Here is a 17,891-nt window from a genome sequence, read left to right as displayed (position 1 = left end):
TTGTCTCTCTCCCTTGTTGTGAAGTACTGGGGTCATCTTATTGCTCCAGTCCACAAGAACAATTCCACAATCCACAAAACTTCAGAAGATAGTAACTAAATAACCATTCGTTTGAGGGATCCCCATAAGACATAGGAGCAGAATTAGGCCATTTTACCCATCAAGTCTGCTCTGCCATTCAATCACAACTGATCATTTTTTCCCTCCTCAACCCCACTCCCTGGCCTTTTCCCTGTAACGTTTGATGTACTATCCAAATCAAGAAACTATCGAGCTCTGCCTTAAATGCACCCAACAACCTGATCTCCACAGCTGCTGGTGGTAATAAATTCCACAAATTCACTGGCCAAAGAAATTTCTCCACATTTTTTTAATGGACACCCCTCTAGCCTGAGGCTGTGCCCTCTTGTTCTAGATTCCCCCCCCCCCACCATGGGAAACACCCTTTCCACATCTACTCTGTCTAAGCCTTGAAACCTTTCGAATGTTGAAATGAGATCCCACCTCATCCTTCTAAATTCTAGGGAGTACAGGTGCACATTCCTCGTACGATAACCCTTTCATTCCTGAATCATCCTTGTGAACCTCTGAATCCTCTCCAACACCAGCACATCTTTTCTTAGACGAGGGGCCCAAAACTGTTCACAACACTCAAGGTGAGGCCTCACCAGTGCCTTATAAAGCCTCAGCATCACATCCCTGCTCTTGTATTCTAGACTTCTTGAGGTAAACTTTTAGGGTGTTCTGCACAAGCACTCCCAAGTCCCTTTGTATCTCAGATTTTTGGATTTCCTCTCCCAAAAGTAGACTGCACATTTATTTCTTCTACCAAAGTGCATGACCATTTGCCACTTTCTTGCCTATTCTCCTAATCGAAGTCCTTCTGCAACCTTCCTGTTTCCTCAACACTACCTCCCCCTCCACCAATGTTCATATCATATGCAAACTTGGCAACAAAGCCATCTATTCCATCATCTAAATCACTGATGTACAGCATAGAAAGCGGTCCCAACACCAGCCCCTGCAGCCAACCAGAAAAAAGATCTTTTTATTCCCACTCACTGCCTCCTTCCAATCAGCCAATGCTCTAACCATGCCATAACTTTCCTGTAATACCATGAGCTCTTAAATTGGTAAGCAAGCTCAAGTGTGGCACCCTGAGGGTGCAGTTCATCTGGTCTGGGTGACTTGTGTACCCTTGGGTCTTTCAGCTTTTTGAGCACCTTCTCCTTTGTAACTCATTTCTCTTCCCTCAAACCCTTCAACACCTAACACAGTCCTAATGCTTTCCACAGTGAAGGCTGATGCAAAATACTCATTTAGTTCATCTGCCATCTCCTTGTCCCCCGTTATTATTTCTCCTGCCTCATTTCTAGCAGTCTTATATCCACTCTCATTTCTTTTATTTTTAAACATACTTGAAAAAACCTTTTACTTCCCACTTTGATATTGTTTGCTAGCTTGCCTTCATATTTCATCTTTTCACTTCTAATGATAATTTTAGTTGCTCTCTGTCAGTTTTTAAAAACTTTCCAACCCTCTATCTTCCCACTAATTTTTGTTTTGTTGTATGCCCTTTCTTCTGCTTTTACAACAACTTTGACTTCCCTTGTCAGCCACGGTTGTACTATATTTCCTCATTTTTGGAATACATCTATCCTGCACCTTCCTCATTTTTCCCAGAAATGCACACCATTGCTGCTCTGCTGACATCCCTGCCAGGAGCTCCTTCCAATTTACTTTGGCCAACTCCTCTCTCATAACATTATAGTTTCCTTTATTCAGCTGAAATACTGCTACATCAGACTTTACTTTCTCCCTATCAGTTTTCAAGTTGAACTCAATCATATTGTGATCTCTAATAAGATCCCTAATATCCTCTGGTTCATTACACAACACCCAATCCAGTATAGCTGACCCCCTAGTAGGCTCAACAACAAACTGCTTTAAAAAGCCATCCCATAGGCATTCAACAAACTCACTCTCGAGATCTACTATCAACCTGATTTTCCCTAACCACCTGAATGTTGAAATCTCCCATGACTACCATAACACTGCTTTTGACTTGCCTTTTCTATTTTCTGTTGTAATCTGTGGTCCACATCCCAGCTACTGGTGGGAGGCCTGTATATAACTGCCATCATGGTCCTTTTACCTTAGCAGTTTCTTAGCTCAACCCACAAGGAGTAAACATCTTCTGATCCTATGCCACATCTTTCTACTGATTTAATACCACACTTTACCAGCAGAGCCGTGCCACCCCCTCTGCTGACCTTCCTATCCCTCTGATGCAACGTGTAACCTTGGACATTCAGCTCCCAACTACAACCATCCTTCAGCCACGATTCCGTGATGGCCTCAACGTCATACCTGTAATAGGTTATCCACCTTATTTTCTTATACTCTGTGCACTGAGATACCACACTTTTAGAGCTGTACTTGCTACCCTTTGCATCCCTAATGTCCTGATACTCAACCTGCTGGCTGCAAATTCGTCCTATCATCTGCCTGTCCCTCCTGCTAGGATAGGGCAGAATGGTAAAAAAGCAAAGATAGCATGCAGTCAGATTGAGTCCCTTCACTTCGGTTCCCACCTCCTGCCAAATTAGTTCAAACCCTCCCCAACAGCTCTAACAAACCTGCCGATGAGAATATTGGTCCCCCTCAGGTTCAGGTGCAACCCATCACTTTTGTACTGGTCATACCTCCCTCAGAAGAGATCCCAATGAAGCCCTGTTCCCTGCACCAGCTTCTCAGCCATGGTTTTATCTGCCAGATCATCCTGTTTTTATGTTCACTGGCTCGTGGCACAGGCAGCAATCCAGAAATTAGTAACCTGGAGGTCCTGCTTCTCAGCTTTTCCACCCAGCTCTCCAAATTCCCTTTCCAGGACCTCTTCACTTTTCCTTCCCATGTCATTGGTACCAATATATACAAATATATCTAGCTGCTCTCCCTCCCCCTCCAAAATACTGTGCACGCAATCCGAGACATCCGTCACTGACCTTGGCCCCTGAGAGACAACACACCATTCGGGTGTTCCGTTCACGTCCACAGAATCTCCTGTCTATTCCCTTGACTATTAAGATCCCCATCACCACCGCTCCCTTCTTCTCCCTCTTTCCCTTCTGCATCACGGACCCATGCTTAGTGCCAGTAACCTGGTCTCCATAGCATTCCCCTGGAAGGTCATCCCCCATAATAGTATCCAAAATGGTATACTTACTGCTGAGGGGAATGGCCACAGCAGTGCTCTGTGCTAACCACCCATTCCTTCTCCTGACAGTCACCCAGCTACCCGCCTCCTGCAACTTAGGGGCTACTGTAACTCCAATCGATGATCTCCTGACTCTCCCGTACAAGCTGAAGGTCATCCAGCTGCTGCTCAGATCCCTTACAGTCTTCATGGAGCAGCAGCTGGATGCGCTTCACAAGCTGTGGTTCCCCGGGAGATTCTGTCTCCCGGGGCTCCAACGTCCAGCATGAAGAACACACAACAGCCATTTACTACACCAGGCCCAGTAATGAAAGGGAACCTTAACAAACTTTCCCAGAGCCAACGCCTCTTTCAAGCCGAAGTCTCCTTTGACCCAAAGCCTCCTGCTCTCACCACTGGCCGGCTCCCAACTATGGCTGCTTCGCTCGTCCCTTCTGTACTTTTAAACAAGTGTCGCCGACCTGCGAGAAACTTCGTCGCTGTGGTATGCTCCTGCTGCTGGTTGGGCCGCCGGAATACCCCAAATCACTTCGAGACAAAGTTCTCTTCCTGTAGTTTGTGGGAGCCCAGGGATACACTGAGCAATGTTTTAATCCCCCAGGATGTTAAGACTTTCAACCTCCCCTTCACTGGAATCTTTGCTGACAGCCTCTAGGAGAATCCAAACTCCTTCGCAGAATCACTGATCTAACGTTAAAAAAGACGAGCGAGTTTGCTCTGCGCCTCTCCTTGCTTCTCTCTGAAGTGGATGTGCACCGGGTGTTAACCTTGTTCCACCTTCCCTATCCCACCCAAAGAATTGGGAGACATTCACCGACTCTTTCCAAAGCAGTCATTGGATAAAGAGGGCTGTTTTTAACGGAACAGTGGGAACAGAGACCAGACCTCTGAGGGGGCCTGTCGGGAGAGCCTTGGGCTCCGGTTCGAGCTGATAGCAGCCAGGACGCGGCGAATTTCCCGAGGATGCGCTACTCACGTGACGGATATGCGCCTGTAAACCAACCACTCCGAACGAACGGATCACAAACCAAAGCTTCAGAGATCGAAACCGGCGGCTCAAAGGGATCTGCCAGTTCTGTGGGAATAAACGGAGCGTCCAGAACACTCAGCACTCCTCCACACCGGTTCCCGATTCCACTGCCCCGCGTCCCCGATCCCAGCGTCCCGGAAGAGCCCTGGGTCCCCGATCCCAGTGTCTTTGGAAATGCTGCGGGCCCACGGCTCGGAGCGCCGGGGGTAGCCGATCCCAGCGTCCTGGAGATGGCCGGGACAGATCTCCTATCCCGGTGTCCCGGGAATCCCCTCTGACTGTGGATCGGATTGGTTTCACGCTCGGGGTGCGATTTAAGAAGTGGGCTCAGGGGCAGTGATACCAGATGCAGCCGGTAACGGTGACCGTACGCGTTCCCGTTTTTCCGGAAAGAACCACCCCTCCCCCCAGCCCGAGAGCTGGACACCAGCTCCCCTCTGCCCTCCGGGTCTCACCATAAAGTCCACGGTCGTTCCCGAGTCGGCGTGTTGCAGGTAGGTGGCACCCACTCGGAGCGTCTGGTGCAGCTTCCACTGGTCTCTGACCCTGCGGGAAACAGGCCTGGGCTAGGCAGGCGGAGGGGAGAATGGCCGCGGGAGATAGCAGCAGGTATCTTACCACTGGTAAGAGTGGTTGCTGGGATAGAAGCGGGAAAATGGCTACGGAAGTTGTGTCCATAGAGGATAACAGTGGGTAGATGGCTGTATATAAAGGAGTGACCGCGGGGATCGCGGTTGGGAGATGACTGTGGTTGCGAGTTAACAAAATGGCAACAGGGATAGCAGAGAGGAGTGCTGTGGAATGAATGGCCGCGGGGAGATGGCTGTGGAAGGTGTGGCCGCGTGAGATAGCAGAGGGGAGATGGCTGTGGAAAGAATAGCCTCGGAGCTTGGCTCACTCGCGTAGAGCTGCGCCGATCTCCAAGCGCAGCGGGAGCCGAGATGGGGGATGTTTGGGGTAGTGGGTGTATGGCACTGATCAGCGGGCCGGGGTGCAGAACGGCAGCGAGCTGCGGACTCACCAGAGCGCGGCGCAGTCAAAGTGAACCATCATCCATTTGGCAGGGTTGAACGTGAACGAGTCGGCGTGCTGCACCCCCCGGAGGCAGTCGCGGAGTTCGGGACACACCAAGGCGGCGCCGGCGTACGCTGCATCTACGTGAAGCCACAGACCTTCCCGGGTACCTGGCGGTGGGGTGAGGCGATCAGGACAACCCTACCGCCTAAAATCGAGACCGACGTACCACCAGCGAGGTTGCGGGATGTCCTGGAGCCGAGCACCAGGACACCAGCCATCCAACCAATATCCAGATTCACACTCACCAGGTGGGCTGTGATTTGTTGCTCGGTGACGCTGACAGAGTGAGCGGTACACACGGCGATAACATAGAACAAACATGCCGATAAGCACAAGTGCGCCACACAGCGGACTGCCGTCTGCAGACTGAACTCTGAACCTTTCCCACGGTCGCACACGTTATCGGAGACCACCATCTACACCGGGAGCAAGCACAAGCCCTCTCAGAGTTTCTCTCCGAGCTGTGCCGCGGTTCTACGTCCTTGGGCAGAGCTTTCCCAGCAGTAGAACTATCGCCCAGTTGCTCTTTCATCTACCGTGATAAAGTGTTTTGAGCGGCTGGCTATGCTTAGAATCAATTCCTGCCTAAGCACGGGCCTGGACCAGCTGAAATTACCGGGTCTCACTGGCTCTCCACACGGCCTTGGATCTCCTGGACAACAGCAATACACACGGCCGGCTAATGTTTAGACAATAGACAGTAGGTGCAGGAGTAGGCCATTCGGCCCTTCTAGCCAGCACCGCCATTCACTGTGATCATGGCTGATCATCCACAATCAGTACCCCGTTCCTGCCCTCTCCCCATATCCCTTGACCCCGCTATCTATAAGAGCTCTATCTAACTCTCTCTTGAATGCATCCAGAGACTTGGCCTCCACTGCCTTCTGGGGCAGAGCATTCCACATATCCACCACTCTCTGGGTGAAAAAGTGTTTCTGCATCTCTGTTCTAAATGGCCTACCCCTTATTCTTAAACTGTGGCCTCTAGTTCTGGACTCACCCATCAGCGGGGACATGTTTCCTGCCTCTAGCGTGTCCAATCCCTTAATAATCTTATGTGTTTCAATCAGATCCCCCTTCATCCTTCTAAATTCCAGTGTATACAAGCCCAGTCGCTCCAATCTTTCAACATATGACAGTCCAGCCATTCCGGGAATTAACCTTGTGAACCTACGCTGCACTCCCTCAGTAGCAAGAATGTCCTTCCTCAAATTTGGAGACCAAAACTGCACACAATACTCCAGGTGGGGTCTCACCAGGGCCCTGTACAGCTGCAGAAGGACCTCTTTACTCCTATACTCAATTCCTCTCGTTATAAAAGCCAGCATGCTTATTATTAAAGCTCGCTGTCCAACACCATTATCCCCTCATTATAAATCAATAAGCTTCAAAACCTGGGCCGGTAGACAACAAATTTCACCATTATGGTGCCTATTAAAATATTCACCCCACCCTATTCCTCCCCCCAGAAGTTTTCATGTTTCATTGTTTTACAGCATTGAATCACACTGGCTTTAGTTTGGGGTTTTTGACACTGATCAACAGAAAAATACTCTTTCCTATCATAGTGAAAACAGATTTCTACAAAGTGATCTAAATTAATTACAAATATAAAAACTCAAAATAATTGATTGCATAGTATTCACCCCCTTCAAGTCAGTATTTAGTAGATACACCTTTGGCAGCAATTACAGCCTTGAGTCTGTGTGGATCGGTCTCTGTCAGCTTTGCACATCTGGACACTGCAAATTTACCCCATTCTTTACAAAACTGTTCAAGCTCTGTCAGAATGCATGGGGATCATGAGTGAACAGCCCTTTTCAAGTCTGGCCACAAATTCTCAATTGGATTGAGGTCTGGAGTCTGACTTGCCCACTCCAGGACATTAACTTTGTTGTCTTTAAGCCATTCCTGTGTAGCTTTGGTTTTATGGTTGGAGTCTTTATCTTGCTGGAAAACAAATCTTCCCCAAATTTGCAGCTCTCTTGCAGACTGCATTAGGTTTTCCTCCAGGATTTCCCTATATTTTTGCTGCATTCATTTTACCCTCTACCTTCACAAACTTTCCCCACAGCATGGTGTAGCCACCACCATGCTTCAGGATAGGGATGGTGTGTTTTTGATGATGTGCAATGTTTAAGTTGTGCCAAAAATAACATTTAGTCTGATGGCCAAAAGCTCAAGTTTGTTTTCATCAGATCATAGAACCTTCTTCCAGCTGACTTCAGAGTCTTCCACATGTCTTCTGGCAAACTCCAGCCAAGATTTCATGTGAGTGTTTTTCCAACAGTGGCTTTTCTTTGCCACCCTCCCATAAATCTGTGACTGGTGAAGCACCCAGGCAACAGTTGTATGTGCAGTCTCTCCCATCTCTGCCACTGAAGCTTGTTAACTCCTCCAGAGTTGTTGTCATGGGTCTCTTGGTGGCCTCCCTCACTAGTCCCTTTGCACAGTCACTCAGTTTTTGAGGACAGCCTGTTCTGGGCAGATTTACAGCTGTGCCACAGTCTTTACATTCCTTGACGATTGACTTAACTGTACTCCAAGGGTTATTCAGTGACTTGGAAATTTTCTTGTATCTATCTCCTGATTGTTCTTTTCAGGAACCTTTTCACAGAGTTGCTTGGAGTGTTCTTTTGTCTTCATGGTGTAGTTTATTTTCCCCCCCATGATATTGACTCACCAGCAGTTGGACTTTCCACATACAGGTGTATTTTTACTACATCAATTGAAACTGTTGTTGTCCAGCAACAATGAATATGTAACTGATACAAGTTTTATATAACAAATAAAACATTTATTAAACACTGCTAAAAAACCCTCAAAAGTAAACAAACGACTAACTTAACCGGAAGTTGGCTGCTGTGCGGCAGCTTGAACAGTTCTTAAAGCGATAATGCAAAAACAGTTATTTAAAATAGTATTGCAAAGAGTCCAAAATGATTTACAGTCCATTAAAGGAGAGACTTTCCTTGAATTAAATCCTCTTTCTCGATGTTACTGCTGATCCCAGCTGAAGTATGCTTTGCCAAGGGATTTACGATTGAAGAAAATAAAACGGCTTGAAGACACTGACCTTTCCTTAGCGAAACTCTGCATCCAACTCTTTCTGCTCTTTTTTTTTGGCAAAGCAGGAGTTAACACAGACACAGGTTTAATTCCTCGTGCGAAGATTAAATAGAGGTCGAACCTGCTTCACAGCCAAAATCAACTTTCTTCGATCTTTCAGCTTCCCGAACTTCAACGAATCTTCACTCTCCGACTAGATTTTAACTGGCAGTATTGTAGCAAAACTGCCGGCAATAACCTTTGACTTAAAGGCAGAAAGTAAAACTCCACTTTTAAACAAAACTGCATCATAACATCAAAATATGCAGCAACATGGAGTCAGTGGCGAATTCAGCCATGAACTGCCCCACCTCACAGGGCGGGGTTCTCCTTTTATACCCTGTTGAAAAAACTACCACATGACCTCTCACTGGCAGGAAAATGACATCATTCCACCATCACAAGACCATTACCTCATGTCCAGCATAGCTTCAATTACGTCATGGTCACGTGACAGGTACGAGATACACACGGGTACATAACAACACCTTGACTGCACACAGGTGATCTCCATTTAACTAATTATGTGACCTCTAAAACCATTTGCTGCACTAGTGGTTTAGTCATATTAGAGGGGGTGAATACTTATGCAATCAATTATTTTGTGTTCTATATTTGTAATTAATTTGGATCACTTTGTGGAGATCTGTTTTCACGTTGACTAGAAAGAGCCTTTTTCTGTTGATCAGTGTCAAAAAAAGCCAACTTATATCCACTGTGATTCAATGTTGTAAAACAATAAAACATGAAAACCTCCCCAGGGGTGGGGGGGAATACTATTCCTAGGCAGTGATAATAAACCCGATTCTGATTACTCATTTCAATTCCATCTCCCACAATGTGGCCACACTTCAACTGAAGGAGCAACACCTCATATTCTGTTTGGTTTGGGTAGCTTCCAACCTGATGGCATGAACATGATTTTATTCAAACTCTGGTAATTTCCTCCTCCCCCTTTCTTGCTTTATCTGTTCTGGTTCCCCTCTCAGCTGCCCATCACCACCCTCCTGCTCCCCTCCTCCCCCCTTTTCTTCATTGTCCTCCCATGTTAGATTCCTTCATCTTCAGCCCTTTACTTTTTCCACCTATTCCCTCCCAGCTTCTCACTTCCTGCCTCCTCCTCCACCCAATCACATTCCCCCTCAGCTGGTCTCACCCATTATCTGACAGCTTGTATTCCTCCCCTCCCCTTCTTTCCCCTTTCCAGTCCTGATGAAAGGTCTCAACCCAAAACAGCAGCTATTTATTCCCCTCCATAGATACTGCCTGATCTGCTGAGTTCCTTCAGGATTGTGTGAGAGACAGAGACAGAGAGAGTATAGCGGCTAAAAAGGCATGTGAATGCTTGCCTATACTGGCTAAGAATAGAAGACACCAGCAGTAAGAGCTCACTGGAAACTGTTTGACCCAGCTACACATTCTTGTGACTTCTGCTTATTCCGTTTCTGAGGTGTCTGGTGAGGTCCAAGTGAGAGCTAGAGTCTGACATGGGTGGGGCAGGTGGTGGTTGATGGGACAGGTGGGAGGTGCTCTCCACTCTGGTGTCACTGACAGGTCCCAAGGTTCTCCACACATCCACTGCCTCCTGCTGGACAGAACTCCCAGCCTATCCAGGAGCACCCTCCTGGCCCAGTGCATCATGGGGCTTTCCTCAGTCTTGCTTTGCAGGAATGAAACACCACCACAGCCACTTTTTTCAAAAAAAAACCTCGAACTAGAAGCCATTTAACAAGCAGCAACTTACAGAGGGGTCCAAGTTCGTTCAGGCAATCGAATGCACACACACCCGTAGTTCCCAATGTGGCACAGAGCTGAAAGGAAAGCAAGACCAGGATCAGGCACAAAGACCAGGGCACTACAATCTCTATAGCAGTTGTGCTGGGGGAAATTCAGTGACCCATGCATGGGGGAATTCAGCCCCAATTTTAGGCAGCTACCAGGAAGAGACACCCCTCGAGTGAAGGCCCTTGATATTGGAATTCAGAAACTGCTCTCAAGATCAGGACATCTCCAACCCTGATGGAGGAGTTCCACCCTTGGGTGGACTGTTTCCAACTGCAGACCCTACAAACAGGCCGGTTTTTCAAACAATGTTCCTTTATAAAGTTTAACAACAATAAGCCTGTCGGCTCTTGGTCAGGGGACTCAAGAAAAGCAATGCGGAGAGAGAGCCAGCTACATATTGATTGAGAAAACTTTCCTGGACACAAATTCCACCCATCCGAGCCCTCTAGACCATAGCGATCCCAGTCAACATTGGGGTTGTCAATATTCCCCATTTTAACTCCTGTTATACCTACAGCTCCTGACGTATTTTCTTGAACAATTCCCACTGATATTGGGGAGCCTATAATATAGTTCAGGTTTATTGTCATTCAACCATACACATGTATACCGTCAAACAAACCAATGTTCCTCCAGACCAAGGTGCACAACAGTGTGTATAACTCACACACATAGCATAAAGTAATATTACCACAAATAAATTAACAAATAATAAAATATATTCCAGATGAATGACATTTAACACAAGATGCATTTGAAACAAGTTAAAAAGTAACCAGTGTAATTCTACTGGTGTTTCATATGTGATGAGATCTGGGAGGTTGCAGGGAGTTCAGTAATCTCTCGGCCTGGGGAGAGAAGCTGTTTCCCCATCCTAACAGTTCTTGTCCTAATGCTATGGTACCTTCGGCCTGATGGTAGGGTTTCCACTCCTGATGAATATCTTGAATGGTTTGAGAGAGAGACCCTGATGATCCTCTCAGCAGTCCTTGCAATACTTTGCAAGGTCTTGTGGTCAGATGCCTTGCAATTCCTGTACCAGATGGTGATGCAGCTGGTCAGGACACTGCAGATGGTGCTCCTGTAAAAATTGGCTAGAATGGGGCGTGGGAAGGGGTGGGAGAGCTTCACTCACCTCAATCTCCTCAGGAAAAAGAGACACTGCTGTGCCTTCTTGAACAAAGAGGTGGTGATGACTGACCAGGTGAGATTGTCCATTCTGTGCACTCCCAGAAATTTGGTGTTTCTAACTCTCTCCGTGGAGGAGCTGTGTATGTGCAGTGAGGAGAGGTCAGCCTACTCCTTCCTGATGTCCACAATCATCTCTTTGGCCTTGTCCACATTGAAACTCAAGTTGTTGTGCTTAGACCATTCTACCAGACATTCTGCCTCCTCTCTGTAAGCAGTCTTGTCATCATTTTTGATGAAGCCAAACATCAGTGAATGTGATGATTCAGTTTGAACTGGATCTGGCTGTACAGTCATGTGTCAGTAGGGTGAACAGCAGTGGGCTGAGCTCAGCCCTGGTAAGTACCAGTGTGCACATTATGGAGCTAGATATCTGGATGCGACATGGACTGACTGTGACCTTACCACAGAAAGATGTTGAGACCTAATGAGGATAGTTTACCAACATCTTCTGATGGATGATTGTAGTAAGTGATCGCCCCTTTCCATTTCTGAGTTCCACCCATACACATAACCTCAAAGGACAATTTCCAGGTACACCCTCTAAGTACCATTATGATGCTCACACTGATCAAAATCACAATTCCACTCCTCTTACCTCCAGCTCTGTCACCCCTGCAGCATCTGTACCCCAGAACACTACCTGCCAGTCCAGTCTCTTCCAGTAACAGTTGAAATATCCCCATCTCATGTACCAGTCCATGCCAAGTTCCTGTGCCTCACCTGTCAGGTTTCTTGTACTGAAACAAATAAAGCGAATATTCCCAGACTTACAAAGAATGGAACAAGACCACGTTTTCGATCAGCTTCCAAAGCTTGCATCAGAGTCACAGCTCGTAGAGAGAAGTCACCATCCGTCTCCAGTAAGCGGAGTTTCACTAAAGCAATGAGAGCACCTTTCTGCACTGAGGAGTGGGCCTGTCAAACATTAGGTCAAGAACACACACACAAAATTAATAGTGTAAAAAAAAAAGTTCAAAACTATTGAGGTAGTGCACATTGATTTACCACTCATTCAGAAATCTGGATGATGGTGGGGAAGAAAATGTTTCTGAAATGTTAAGTATGTGTCTTCAGGACCCTGTACTTGATCCTTGATGGTAACAATGAGAAGAGGGCATGTCCTGGGTGGAGGGGGTCCTTAATGGTGGATGCCACCTTCTTGAGGCATCGCTCCTTGAAGATGTCTTGGATACTATGGAGGCTAGTCCCCTATCATGGAGCTGACTGAGTTTACAACTTTCTGCAGCTTTTTCCAACCTAGCCTGTTAGAAAGCTGTCCATGATACATCTGTAAACATTTGCAAATGTCTTTGATGACATACCAATTCTCCTCAAACTCCTAATGGAACATAGCCACTGACATGCCTGTTTTGCAACTGCAACAATATGTTGGGCCCAGCTTAGATCCTCTGAGATGTTGACATCCAGGACCTTGACCTCCTGGGATTTCCTTTTCACTTCCGATTCCTCTAGGAGGACTGATGTGCGTTCCCTTGTCTTACCCTTTCTGAAGTCCACAATCACTTCTTTGGTCTTACTGATGTTGAGTGCCAGGTTGTTGCTGCAACATCACTCAACCAGCTGAACTATCTTGCTCCTGTATGCCTTGTCATCACCATCTGAAATTCTGCCAAGAATAGTTATGTCATCAGCAAATTTATAAATGGAATTTGAGCTATTCTAGCCACAGTCAGGGGTGTAGAGAGTGTAGAGCAGTGGGCTAAGCACACTTTCTTGAGGTGTGTCGGTGTTGATCGTCAATGAGGAGGAGAGGTTAGGTCAGATCTGCATGGATTGTGGAGGATCCAGTTGCAGAGGGAGGTACAGAGGCGCAGGTTTGAGCTTTTTGATCAGAACTGCAGGAATAATTGTGTTAAATGCTGAGCTGTAGTCAATGAATAGCAGCTTGACACAAGCATTATTGCTGTCCAGGTGATCCAAGGCCGCATGGCGAGGCAATGAGATCACACCTGCTGTATACCTATTGTGGCGATAGGCAAATTGCAGTGGGTCCGGGTCTAGCTTAAGCAGGGATTGATTCTGACCATCACCAACCCCTCAAAACACTTAATCACTGTAGATGTGAATGCTACTGGACGATTGTTGAAATGTTTTACATGGTATATCTACAGAATTTTCACAGAGTCTTCAGTGACATGCCAAACCTCAAAGTGAAATTTTAGCAGAAAAATCTGACTCTGAATAACAGCAGAAAAACAAGGCTTGGTCACCTAGAGCACTTACAGTGAGGACAGGATCAGGCAGGGTTCACCTGGAGCGCTGATATTGACAAGAGAATTAGGCAGAGGGAAATTCAAGTTCAGGGCCAAGGAAGCTGAAGGAAAGGTCACCACTGGGGCAGTGACAGAGAGCGGCGATGAAGGAGAGGTTACTGTCGGGGCAGTGACGGCGAGTGGCGATGAAAGAAAGGCCATCATTGGTGTGGTGATGAAGGAGAGGTTACTGTCGGGGCAGTGACGGAGAGCGGTGATGAAGGAGAGGTTACTGTCGGGGCAGTGACGGAGAGCGGTGATGAAGGAAAGGCTACTGTCGGGGCAGTGACGGAGAGCGGTGATGAAGGAAAGGCTACTGTCGGGGCAGTGACGGAGAGCGGTGATGAAGGAGAGGTTACTGTCGGGGCAGTGACGGAGAGCGGTGATGAAGGAGAGGTTACTGTCGGGGCAGTGACGGAGAGTGGCGATGAAGGAGAGGTTACTGTCGGGGCAGTGACGGAGAGCGGTGATGAAGGAGAGGTTACTGTCGGGGCAGTGACGGAGAGCGGTGATGAAGGAGAGGTTACTGTCGGGGCAGTGACGGAGAGTGGCGATGAAGGAAAGGCCATCACTGGTGTGGTGATGAAGGAGAGGTTACTGTCGGGGCAGTGACGGAGAGCGGTGATGAAGGAGAGGTTACTGTCGGGGCAGTGACGGAGAGCGGTGATGAAGGAAAGGTTACTGTCGGGGCAGTGACGGAGAGTGGCGATGAAGGAGAGGTTACTGTTGGGGCAGTGACGGAGAGTGGTGATGAAGGAAAGGCCATCACTGGTGTGGTGATGAAGGAAAGGTTACTGTCGGGGCAGTGATGGAGAGCGGCGATGAAAGAAAGGCCATCATTGGTGTGGTGATGAAGGAGAGGTTACTGTTGGGGCAGTGACGGAGAGCGGCGATGAAGGAGAGGTTACTGTCGGGGCAGTGACGGAGAGCGGTGATGAAGGAGAGGTTACTGTCGGGGCAGTGACGGAGAGCGGTGATGAAGGAGAGGTTACTGTCGGGGCAGTGACGGAGAGCGGCGATGAAGGAGAGGTTACTGTCGGGGCAGTGACGGAGAGCGGTGATGAAGGAGAGGTTACTGTCGGGGCAGTGACGGAGAGCGGTGATGAAGGAGAGGTTACTGTCGGGGCAGTGACGGAGAGTGGCGATGAAGGAAAGGCCATCACTGGTGTGGTGATGAAGGAGAGGTTACTGTCGGGGCAGTGACGGAGAGCGGTGATGAAGGAGAGGTTACTGTCGGGGCAGTGACGGAGAGTGGTGATGAAGGAAAGGTTACTGTCGGGGCAGTGACGGAGAGTGGTGATGAAGGAAAGGTTACTGTCGGGGCAGTGACGGAGAGCGGTGATGAAGGAAAGGTTACTGTCGGGGCAGTGACGGAGAGTGGCGATGAAGGAGAGGTTACTGTTGGGGCAGTGACGGAGAGTGGTGATGAAGGAAAGGCCATCACTGGTGTGGTGATGAAGGAAAGGTTACTGTCGGGGCAGTGATGGAGAGCGGCGATGAAAGAAAGGCCATCATTGGTGTGGTGATGAAGGAGAGGTTACTGTTGGGGCAGTGACGGAGAGCGGTGATGAAGGAGAGGTTACTGTCGGGGCAGTGACGGAGAGCGGTGATGAAGGAGAGGTTACTGTCGGGGCAGTGACGGAGAGCGGCGATGAAGGAGAGGTTACTGTCGGGGCAGTGACGGAGAGCGGCGATGAAGGAGAGGTTACTGTCGGGGCAGTGACGGAGAGCGGCGATGAAGGAGAGGTTACTGTCGGGGCAGTGACGGAGAGCGGCGATGAAGGAGAGGTTACTGTCGGGGCAGTGACGGAGAGCGGCGATGAAGGAGAGGTTACTGTCGGGGCAGTGACGGAGAGCGGTGATGAAGGAGAGGTTACTGTCGGGGCAGTGACGGAGAGCGGCAATGAAGGAGAGGTTACTGTCGGGGCAGTGACGGAGAGTGGCGATGAAGGAGAGGTTACTGTCGGGGCAGTGACGGAGAGTGGTGATGAACACACATCCAAACCTGGAGATCTGAGAGATTTCGGAGGGTTGTAGGGCTGAACAGGATTACAGGGACATGAAGGGCTGGGCATTTTATCAGTGAGATTTTGTTTAAAGGAAGGGGTTCCCAAACTTTTTTCTTCATGGACCCCCACCATTAACTGAGGTTGGGAAGCTCTGGTTTAAAGAGAAGCAGGCCAAGCACAGGGATGAGAGACAAACATCCTCAGATTCCTGGCTCTCGGTATTTGGTTACTTCCTCCACACAACTTGCCACCATTGCTGCTCCACTTGCATGTGGTTTTCCGGGATTCAGGAATGCTGCTCCTGCTCCTGACATGAATGTTTGAATTCCTCCTTGACTCCAATAACAGGAGAGTGCAGCCTGTGGTCATGGAGAAGTACAGCACAGAAACAGGCCTTTTGACCAATCTAGTCTGTGCTGACCTATTAATCAGTCTACTCCCATCAGCCTGCACCTGAACCACATCTCTCCCATCCATGTACTTATCCAAACTTCCCTTAAATGATACAATCAAACCCACATCCACCACTTCCACTGGCAGCTTGTTCCACTCTCTCACGACCTTCTGAGTGAAGAAATTCTCCCTCATGTTCCTCTTTTACCCTTCACCCTTAACCCATGACCTCTACTTGTAGTCTCACCCACCCTCAATGAGAAAAGCCTGTTTGCATTTACCTTATCTATACCCCTCATGATTTTGTATACCTCTATCAAAGCACAACTGCAGAACTACACAACACGAGCAGCCCCTGTACCGGCAGCTCAGTGAATGAAGTTGGAATAATTGCACCAAGTTTGCTGTTGACGCAGTCTGACTCCTCGAGTACAGGGAGAAGATCAAATGGGTGATAAGGGCAGATCTTACCTGGTCCGAGGCATATGCCACAAGACGGGAGGTGAGCACAGCATCATCGGTGTTCGGCTCACTGCTCTTTAGCTGAGCGATCTTGGCTTTTCTTGCAGCCAGCATAGCAATCAGTGTTGACTCGCTGACCGTGCTCTACCGTGGATAAAAACCCCAGGTTAACACATGGCTCGGCACACTCACATTTAGTAACAAGATTCTGACAGTGCTTTCAGCTTCAGCACATGCCCTAATTACCAGTACTGATCTCTGCACCAATTCAGACTCAGACACTCAATAACAACTTTCCTCTCGGTGTGCGTTTTCACTCTGCTGACAAATCTGCTGTGTAGATTTTAAGCAAAATGTTTGGTAGGATCCAATGTATCAGATTTAAATGAAAATCATTTCAGCAATTCCAGATATCAATAAGCCTGACAGTCTGCAGAAGATGTTGCCAGAACTTGAGGACTTGAGTTATAAAGAAAGATTGAATAGGTTAGGACTTTATTCCCTAGAGCATTGAAGAATGAGGAGAGATTTGACAGAGGTGTACCAAACTATTGTCCGAAGCTACAGCACGATGCAGATCAGATGGAGTGTTGGCAGATGGGCAAGTGTGAATAGGTGCATTTTGGAGAAGTCAGGGAGGGGCAAGACTTACCCAGTCAACGAAAGGTCATAGAGGGGCAAGGTGTACCCAGTCAACAAGAAGGCACCAAGAAATGTTGATGAACGGAAACACCTTGGTAGTCAAGAGTAGAAAGTCAAAAATCATTTTCCCCAATGGTAGAGACATCAAAAACAAAAGGTCAATGGTTTAAGGTGAGACAAAGGAGTCGTAAAGAGAATTTAAAGGGAACAAAAGTGATTCTTCTCTGGAACGTGGCAGAAGTGGTACAGTTACGATATCCGACAGATATGTGAACAGACAAGGCAGAAAGATTCAGACCTTGTAATGGGAAAAGGGATGGGTAAGAAAGGCCAGCATTGAAACGTTGGGCTGAGTGATCTGTTTCTGTTCTGTACAACTGCTAAAGGAGGAAAGGTGAATTTTAGTGATGGGAGGCTGTGAGCTCTGGGGATTTACAGGTTCTCTGCTGTCCCAGCTGATAATCAATAGTTTATACAACTAGAGTCATGAAAAGGAATACACCTAAACTTGGCCATCTGAGGAAATAGCTTTGCAGTTACTGGAAGATATCGACATACCAATGAAATGGGCTCCAGGTAGTAAATAGAGTTTAGTAGGGAGTGGAAGACCAGGCATGGAGGCAGGATACTGAGAAATATGGAGAATCCCACGGTAACAGGGTTAGGTGCAGAACATGGTTAAGGCGGCTGGCCACAGAATACAA

At 47.8% G+C, this 17,891-nt stretch overlaps 1 protein-coding gene across 3 annotated transcripts in view; it reads right to left on the bottom strand.

The window, feature by feature from the left end:
- Positions 1–17,891, bottom strand: part of hdc (histidine decarboxylase) — a 42,453-nt gene that overhangs the window by 11,483 nt on the left and 13,079 nt on the right. For 2 of the 3 annotated variants that reach the window (XM_073032799.1, XM_073032800.1), the window contains 6 exons: positions 16,555–16,689; positions 12,180–12,323; positions 10,177–10,243; positions 5,269–5,431; positions 4,703–4,793; positions 4,194–4,292 (listed from right to left, as the gene is read on the bottom strand). In XM_073032799.1, the coding sequence (XP_072888900.1) occupies positions 4,194–4,292; positions 4,703–4,793; positions 5,269–5,431; positions 10,177–10,243; positions 12,180–12,323; positions 16,555–16,689 (699 nt within the window). Of the gene's footprint in view, positions 1–4,192; positions 4,293–4,702; positions 4,794–5,268; positions 5,432–10,176; positions 10,244–12,179; positions 12,324–16,554; positions 16,690–17,891 lie in introns of those variants that run through there. The other variant, XM_073032801.1, reaches the window with a different exon arrangement.

Source organism: Hemitrygon akajei, chromosome 30 (genome assembly GCF_048418815.1).
Source record: "Hemitrygon akajei chromosome 30, sHemAka1.3, whole genome shotgun sequence".
In the NCBI taxonomy this organism is placed as follows: Eukaryota; Metazoa; Chordata; class Chondrichthyes; order Myliobatiformes; family Dasyatidae; genus Hemitrygon; species Hemitrygon akajei.
This window is presented reverse-complemented; position numbering and strand designations above follow the sequence as displayed.